General features: G+C 45.3%; 1 protein-coding gene across 2 annotated transcripts in view; it reads right to left on the bottom strand.

Annotated features, from left to right (window-relative positions):
- Positions 1–8,448, bottom strand: part of LOC115062580 (low-density lipoprotein receptor-related protein 1B-like) — a 51,119-nt gene that overhangs the window by 40,662 nt on the left and 2,009 nt on the right. For both annotated transcript variants that reach the window (XM_029531671.1, XM_029531672.1), the window contains exons 2-6: positions 6,794–6,907; positions 3,832–3,951; positions 3,035–3,274; positions 2,115–2,228; positions 67–186 (exon numbers count right to left, since the gene is read on the bottom strand). In XM_029531671.1, the coding sequence (XP_029387531.1) occupies positions 67–186; positions 2,115–2,228; positions 3,035–3,274; positions 3,832–3,951; positions 6,794–6,907 (708 nt within the window). The remainder of the gene's footprint in view (positions 1–66; positions 187–2,114; positions 2,229–3,034; positions 3,275–3,831; positions 3,952–6,793; positions 6,908–8,448) is intronic.

The raw sequence follows: 8,448 nt of genomic DNA, 5'->3' as shown, positions 1-8,448 counted from the left end.
TCGAAAAAACCAAAAAAAAAAAAAAAAAAAGAATGTTTCTAAAAGACAAGCCCGGTGAGTTCTGACCTCCACAGCTCCATCCATCAGGCTGTAACCGCCACCCTGGTGTGCAGGAACATCGGACACCCCAATGGGTATCGCTGCATGGGCCCTCACAGCCCCCATTCAGCAGGGAGCAGTTTTTACCTGTAGGGACAAGGCAGCTGTCAAAGTCACTGAACTCAGTGGAGATTAATGCACTATAAGCCGTGTTGTATCATGGACCTCCTATACTGGACTAGGAACAGATGACCCCTGAGAGATACCCTTTGACCCTGGCCTCTTGCCTGAGAGTATAAGGCTAGGGAAAGACTGTGGCGCTGGAAAGATATAAAGCTGGGGAGCTGGGCGGAGGCTTTTCTTTCCAAGCTAATATGTGAGCAATGTCAAATGCTGGTGTATTTATTTTCCTTCTACAAAGAGGCCAAGATCCTCTTCTGTGTTTCCTGTGGGGGTGTATGGATTATGAGGACAGCTAGTCCTGTGTTTTGTATTTATGAATAAGAGTTATCTTTCAGGCACAAAGCCTACACTTGGCCTTGTCATTAGTGCGTTGAACCACCTTCACTTGAGCTCCTGTAGTACAAACTGTCTTTAGAAGCCTTTCGGGGAGTCTTAGGCAAGGAGGACAGGAGACAGATGACCGAACCACTTGAGGTCATTTGAGGCGATGACGCCCACTGTCCCTTTTCCAACAGACCCAACAGTGACTCTTCTAGTGAAAATCAGAGGTTAAAAAGACAGTTACAGCCAGGGGTGGTGGTGGCGCACGCCTTTACTCCCAACACTCGGGAGGCAGAGGCAGGCACATTTCTGAGTTCGAGACCAGCCTGGTCTACAGAGCAAGTTCCAGGACAGCCAAAGCTGTGCAAAGAAACCCTGTCTTTTTTAAAAAAAAAGTCAGAGTTACTTTTCAGCAACCCCTCCTCCTCACCAGAAAACATGCTTTCTGAGCTCTTTCTCAATTAAATCCGTGGAGAAATCTTTTTTGTTTTTTCCTTAAACAAATTGATTCATTCCTCCCCCAGACATTTGCCAAATGGTTTCTATTGCTTTAATTAATTTTGTAGTTTTCTTGTGCTAGATCTGCAAAGTCAAGTTGGGTCATAGAAACCCTCCAGGCTGAAAGCTGAACCAAAGCAGCTTGTGTGTACCAGGCCGAGCCAAGGCTCTCTGTAGAGGGCTCTCTAGACTGGTAAAGGCTCAGTACATTGCTACAGATGGTTGAGCCTTGGGTAAGGGTCTGGCCCTTGTTGAGACCTGTAACGAGGATGCTACCAACATTAGATGATGCGCTCCTGGCTTTACTCTAGCATTCAGAAGCACTGTCGGGTATAGGTTTTGAGCTAACTAATCTCCTTAAAGCTACAAACTCAGAATCACCCTGGACGCTTTGCAAGTTAGGGGGGTTTGCTCAGTCATGAGACCAAAGCCAAGAGCTTTAATTTAATAAGCAAAAGTGCAACATACTTAAACATAAAGGACAAAGATAACTGCCTCTGTGTGTGTGTGTTTGTGTCTCTGTGTGTGTGTCTGTGTGTGTGTGTCTGTGATTGTGTGTGTGCCTGTATGTGTCTGTATGTGTGTGTGTCTGTGTATGTATGTGTGTTTCATTTCAAGCATTCTTTCAAGGAGTTGGTCCCAATGATAACTGTTAGGGTTGAAATCTGAAATGTCACCTACAGATTCTTGTGTTTGAACATGTGCTCCCCAGATAATGGTTCTATATTAGGAAGCGTGGGACCTTTGGGACATGGGAACTAGCTAGCAAAAGTGGGTCACTGGGGACAGATCCTTTAGCGTTTCAGCCTCAGCCCCATTTCTAGCCTGACTCCTCTGCATCCCACTCTGCAGAGACGAGAAAAGCGGCAACCACACGCCCCTTCTGCCTTGGACAGCACGCCTCGGCCACGGCCTGTGACTGCTACCAAAATAAATCCCTGCTCCCTTAATTACTTCTGCCAGATACTTTGTCACAGCCAAGCGAAAAGTAATTAATACCGTGACTAAAGCATTAGGCTATGTCATCTCATTTCCTCAGGCTCCCGCCTTAAACTGAGAAAGCAGTTTCTTACCACACGTTCCGGGTTCATCAGCACCATCTGTACAGTCAGCTCTCCCATTGCACATCAGAGACTCTGGGATGCATTTCCCACTATCGCAGCTCACAGTGCCTTCTGGACAGGAGGCTGTGGAGGAAGTTGATCATTCTTTTTCATTACTACTTATAAGGGGGGAGGAGTGTAGAAAGACAACTCTTTCAGTAGGTTACGTGGCAATATTTTCATAGCCTATAGCAATTCAAGTTTGGAAAGTAAAGCTTATCATTTTGAACTTTTTTTTTTTTTCTTCAGGGAATCAGGGTTTAAGACTCAATCACAAAAATAGCAAGACATCTGGGCACTCGATTGAAACTGTGCTAAACTTGACTGATCTGGCTTTAAATAGTTGGAATTAAAATGGTACTAGAGCCAGCCGCTTGACCCAAAATGAGTATGCCTTTAAGGAAGACTCAATTTACAAATGTTAGACGCTGGGTGTGCTACAATGTGCAGCCTTCACTCCAGGAAATACTGAACAGGATTCTGGTTCACCAACAAACCAGAGGCACCCCTATCCTGGGGTTTGAGGGTTGTCTTAAAGAGGAATACAGTGCTCACCACTCTTTGGGGTTGGTTTTGCCCTTTTTAGTGGGAGGTTTTCCCCATCACTATGTGAGAACAGGAGTTGTCTGTTGTTATGCTTCCTTCATAGACTGATGCTCGGGCTGTCTATAGTTTGCTCTTCATCACTGGGAACATTCTGAGCGATGCTCATTCAGCATATAACAAGAGTTTTTATCTAAGCAGCATTGGGATTCCATGAATTGCTAGGGGGCATCCTCTTCTTTGAGAAAGGATGGTAGCTTCTGCCTTGGTGTCTAAATGTAGACTATGTAAAGCAGCCCGTGTACTATACCCTGCCCTTGAACCATCGGTTGGGAAGCCAGACTTACCACAGTCCTGCTCATCCGAGGCATCACCACAGTGATCAATGCCATCACACCTCCAGCTGTCCATGACACATGCCCTGTTTTGGCATTGCCACTGCCCAGCCAAGCAATGGGTGTGGGGACAGTGTGCTTTTATGGACCCATCTTCACAGTTCTGATGGGTATCGCAAGGTTCCCCAGCATCCAGACACCGAGCCTTTCCTGGACAGCGGATTTTGTAGTCCGGACATGCCGTCAAGCTCTCTGGAAGGCAGGAATTACATGGGCGGAGGAGAACTGCCGAATTATGATGGACATGCGTATCTAAGTGAGTGCTATGGCTGTTGTGGACTCGGCAGACTTCAGAACCACTAAGAGATGCTAGTTAGATGTCATTAGCCATATGGGTGTGGCTCTCTGCACTGAAGTTTTAAAAGAGTCAATAAGGTTAAGAATTTTGACAACACAAAGAAATAGTTTTAAGAGTCTCCTATAACACCGAAGGCAATGTAGCATCTGGCTTAACGCACACGGCCTAAGGCCATTGTATGCCTTCCTTCCAGTTAGCACTGCTGATGCTGATACAAGCTGTGGGTGAGCAGAGAGATGACAGAGTGTTGAAAATAAGTTTTATAAGACTGATGAAACAGCCCAGTCAGTAATGGCTCCTGTCCCTAAGCCTGCTGGCATGAGTTCAATCCCTGGGAACCTGAGTTGTCCTCTGACCTCTCCACACATGTCATGGTTCATGGGGCACACACATGCACATGCACTCACACATACATAAATAGATGTGATTTTAAAAAGTAAGCTGTACCTACCACAGTTAACCTCGTCGGAGCCATCTAAGCAGTCACTCACACCGTCGCAAAGCCAGCTAGCAGGAATACACCTCCCATTGTCACACTGCCAGGCTTGCAGGTGCCCGAGACATGTTTGCTCTGCAGGCCAGGGTGGGATTCAATAACAGGCATGCAGGGAGATGAGTTTGTCAGAGACCATTGGTTGGCTGGATTTCATAGCATACGTTTTAAATAGCAAAGCAATAATTACTTCTGAGTTTGACACTGATCACAACCCTGGACTTGCCGGTCCCATCCACACTCCTGGCAATAACCCAATGGCATTGCTTTCTTATCCCATCCCTGTGACAAAATGTTTGGCAGAAGCAACTTAGCAGAAGAAGACGTTCTTTGGGTTCACGGTCTAATAAGGGGTATTAGTCTATCGTGGCAGAGAAGGCATGGTGGCCAGAGTGTGAAGTGGCTTGTCACCGCACTCTCAGTAAGGAATCAGAGGGAGATGTGTGTTCGCACTGGACTCACTTTCTCCTTTTTTTGGCTTTATTTATTCAGTCTGGGGTGTCAGCACATGGGAAAGTGCCACCTACACTCGGGGCAAGTCTTTCCTCCTCGGTTAAACTATGGAAATACCAGTGCAGACATGCTCAGAAATATGCCTGTGAGATGACTCTAGATCCTGTCTAGCTGAGAGTCAACATCTGCCTTAACAAGGAACAAGGAGCCAACAGCCCTCAAAGCTTATTCTTCCCACCATCTCTTAGAACACTGTTATCTAGCAAAAGTTCTGACAGCAAAAAATACTTTGTGCATGTTGTATCAAAAATAATAGCTGGTTCATACATGACTAATGAACACATGAAATACATGACAGACTTGACATTTATTTATGTCTGTGTTAGTCAGGGTTTCTATTCCTGGACAAAACATCATGACCAAGAAGCAGGTTGGGGAAGAAAGGGTTTATTCGGCTTACATTTCCACATTGCTGTTCATCACTGAAAGAAGTCAGGACTGGAACTCAAGCAGGTCAGGAAGCAGAAGCTGATGCAGAGGCCATGGAGGGATGTTCCCTACTGGCTTGCTTCCCCTGGCTTGTTCAGCCTGCTCTCTTATAGAACCAAGACTATCAGCCCAGAGATGGCACCACCTACAAGGGGCCTCTCCCTCCTTGATCACTAATTGAGAAAATGCTCCACAGCTGGATCTCATGGAGGCATTTCCCCAACTAAAGCTCCTTTCTCTGTGATAACTCCAGCTGTGTCAAGTTGACACAAAACTAGCCAGTACAATGTCTAACCGTTCAGAGAGATTTTGACCCTATAGGTGTCTGGAAGCCAGGGCCTTCCCCCTCTTTGAATTCCTTTGATATTTGAGACTATATGCAGATCTAAGACCTGAAAACTAGTAGATTTTGCTTCAAATTATTCCACTTAAGAAAGGAGACTTGGAGATATAGCATGGCATGTATGGTGGCCACACAAGAAAACAAGCTGGAAAGTGTGTTCCACCCTGTGAATGTTCACGAGCTTCTGTTTATTCATTTGCTTCTTTGCCTTTTGCTTATTATTTGATTCTGGGGATGTAACCCGGAGCCTTGCATATGTTAAGCAAACATTTTACCCTCTAGCTACACCTCGAGTCCTGCCTGAGTGTGTTTGGTACTTCATGTGAGGTTTCAGGCAGCAAGCAACCATCCAGGAAGAAGCATTCAGGAGAAAGAAGGGTATAATCACTAATACATTAGGACTTTCCCTGTTCATGGGGAATTTATTCTGTCTTATACTCATGACACAAAGGTAGGACTCATCATTTAAGAAGGCTTCCGCCTGTGCTGGCATTGGGATGACCTACCCGTGGCTTTGAATATTCTAAGCACTGAGAACCAGGGCTTCATAGCAACAAAATATTTCCTAAGTTGGCTTCTAACAGTGTTTAGTTCAATTTGCATACAAAAGAGCTTTTTGAGTATTGTGGCCTGTAAGGATTCCATACAAGCCTCTGGATTGGTCTAGTTAAACGAATATGGATACCAATGGTTAAGCTTCAATCGAAGGTGCAAACTTTACTTTTACAGTGGTGCCTCAAAGATTCGTGGATTGGTCTTTAAGAGCCTGTGGCCACTCTTGTTTGAATTTCTCCTCAGGGGACAAAAATCGTGAGAATGGATACTGTCAACCAAATACACATTATTGCAAGTTAAAGGGCTTTTTGTTTTAGTGTTGCATATATGAATACACACACACACACACACACACACACACACACACCCCACACACACAAACTCAAACACACCAAGGCAGCAGTTCTTAACCTGTGGGTTGCAACCCCTTTGGAGATCCAACTACTCTTTCACAGTAGTTGTTTAAGACTATTGGATAACATGTGTATTTATATTATGATTCATAACAGCAGCAACAGTACAGTTATGAAGTAGCAATGAAAATAATCTTGTGGTTTGGGGGTGACATGAAGAACTGTATTAAAGGATAACAGAATTAGGAAGGTTGAGAACCACTGCTGTAATGTACCATGAGGATAGGACCCAAATCTAAGTAATCCTATTTTTTTATTTTTATTTTTGCTACATTATGGATCAGCACATGCTATATGCTAATCCCTCCCCCTTTTTTTCATTTTTGAGATGGGGTCCTGATAATCTTTCCAGGATGGTTTTGAACTCAGGCTATAGCCTATGCTGGCCTTGGACTTATGATCTTCCTGTCTCAGCCTCCCAAGTAGTTTGTGTTTCAAATATACTCCACACACACACAACCTGAAGGTAATTTTATGTGATATTTTCGGAGAACCTGTCTTTTGACTGAGACCCATCACATAAAGTCAGGTACGTCCCCACTGTGGTACCGTGCTTGTACTAAACCATTTTTGAACTGTGGAGTATTTCAGACTTTCAGATTAAGAATGTTCAACCTGAACGTGGGAACCAGGGCTGGTGCCCGTGAGCATCTTGCTAAGTGCTTACCACACTGCTCATCGGTCCCATCTGGGCACTCTTGCTCCCCATTGCAGAGCCAGGCCACAGGAATGCACTTCTCACCACAAGCCACTTGTCGTGTCCTGTTACACTCTAGTTCACCTGCAGGCAACAACCAAGAAGCAGGGTCGGGAGGGTGTCTGGCTTCCACAGCACAAGACAATTCTTCATCATGATAAGAGGCCATTGAGTGTCATGACTTTCCTCTAGGAAGACTCACTTGGGCTCACCAGGAAATTCCTTGGACTATGCTTGTCCTCCTGTTAATTGAGGGAGACTCAAGGTTGTGCACCAATAGGCGTGCATGTGGTACTTCCGGCTCTAGCTTGGTCACAAAGCCACGGAATGTGAGCACTTCTAGGTCTGAGGTCTAGGCTGTAAGTACTTTCACTTAATCTAAGACATGTATACAGACTGTGTTTAATGAGAGTTGAATTTAGGGTCAAAGATGACATCCTTTTAAGAATGTTTCTCTTAACAGCTATGCTATAAATATTTGGAAGCTTTCAGCCACTTGCAAAGCATTGAGTTTGTGTTGTTCCATTCCAGCCATGAACATCTATTTACTAAGCTCAGTGTTCAGTGGTTAACCAAAATTGAGCTAACTCTTAGAGAGGAAAAGCCAATTGTTGGTTCCTAGAAAACATAGGCTATATGGTCTGTACCTGCTGGCATCTCTTACGCTTGGTAGAAGACTCAACAAGGTCTTCTCCCGACAGCAGCTATGGGTGGCTAAGTGATCGAAGCAGACATACGAGCTGATGAGAGACCGCTCCTCTCAAGGGACCGTATCCTAATCTTGCATCCTTCCGAGACTGTGTTGTCAGTTTCATTGACTTTAAAACAGATTCGGCTCATGAAAAGCACTAAAAATACACCCCCCACCCCCCTGGAGGGGGAGTACTGCTTATTCCTGGATTAGCCGCCACCTTTGGCATCTACTCCCATTGCATCTAGGCTATAATACACACCACCGTGAATAAAGCTGTTGAGACCATTCCGTGTCTGGAAACTGCTGCTATGGGAACAGGCTCAGTCAGCAGATCACCTGGGTTGGAACGGTTTTCATTGGACTACTAACTGACTGACTGGTAGGTCTCAAGCTGTCCACCTACCCAGAAATGGGCTCAACCTGGGCTATATATAGGAGGATTCCTGGTGGCTAGATAGAAGCCAGCCTTCCTCGGGAACCTGTGAAAAAGATTCTGCCAAAGGCGGGGCGGGGGTCACTTTTTCTTACCTCTGGCAGAAGGGACTTACACAGCTCCATTGACGTGTACCTGTGGCTGCATATTAAAGCTTATAGTGGTCACTAGGCTCCTTCAGTCCCTGAGGTACCTGGTGTACATTCCAAAGCCCCCACACCAGTCTCCCAAGCCTTGTCTCCCCACAGTTACTCACCATCTTCATAACCGGCCATTCCGTAGGACTCCAGCACTTATACTATATCCTCTTACGCTTTTTCACTATTTCCTTCCCTCTATCTCCCTCTTACTCTTTTTCTCTATGCCCTGCTCTCTATCTCCCTCTTACTCTTTTTCTCTATGCCCTGCTCTCTATCTCCCTCTTACACTTTTTCACTATGCCCTGCTCTCTATCTCCCTCTTACACTTTTTCACTATGCCCTGCTCTCTATCTCCCTC

The sequence above is a fragment of the Mus pahari genome, chromosome 19 (assembly GCF_900095145.1).
Source record: "Mus pahari chromosome 19, PAHARI_EIJ_v1.1, whole genome shotgun sequence".
NCBI lineage: Eukaryota > Metazoa > Chordata > Mammalia > Rodentia > Muridae > Mus > Mus pahari.
The sequence above is the reverse complement of the archived record's forward strand: the minus strand, read 5'-3'. Positions and strand labels throughout refer to the sequence as shown.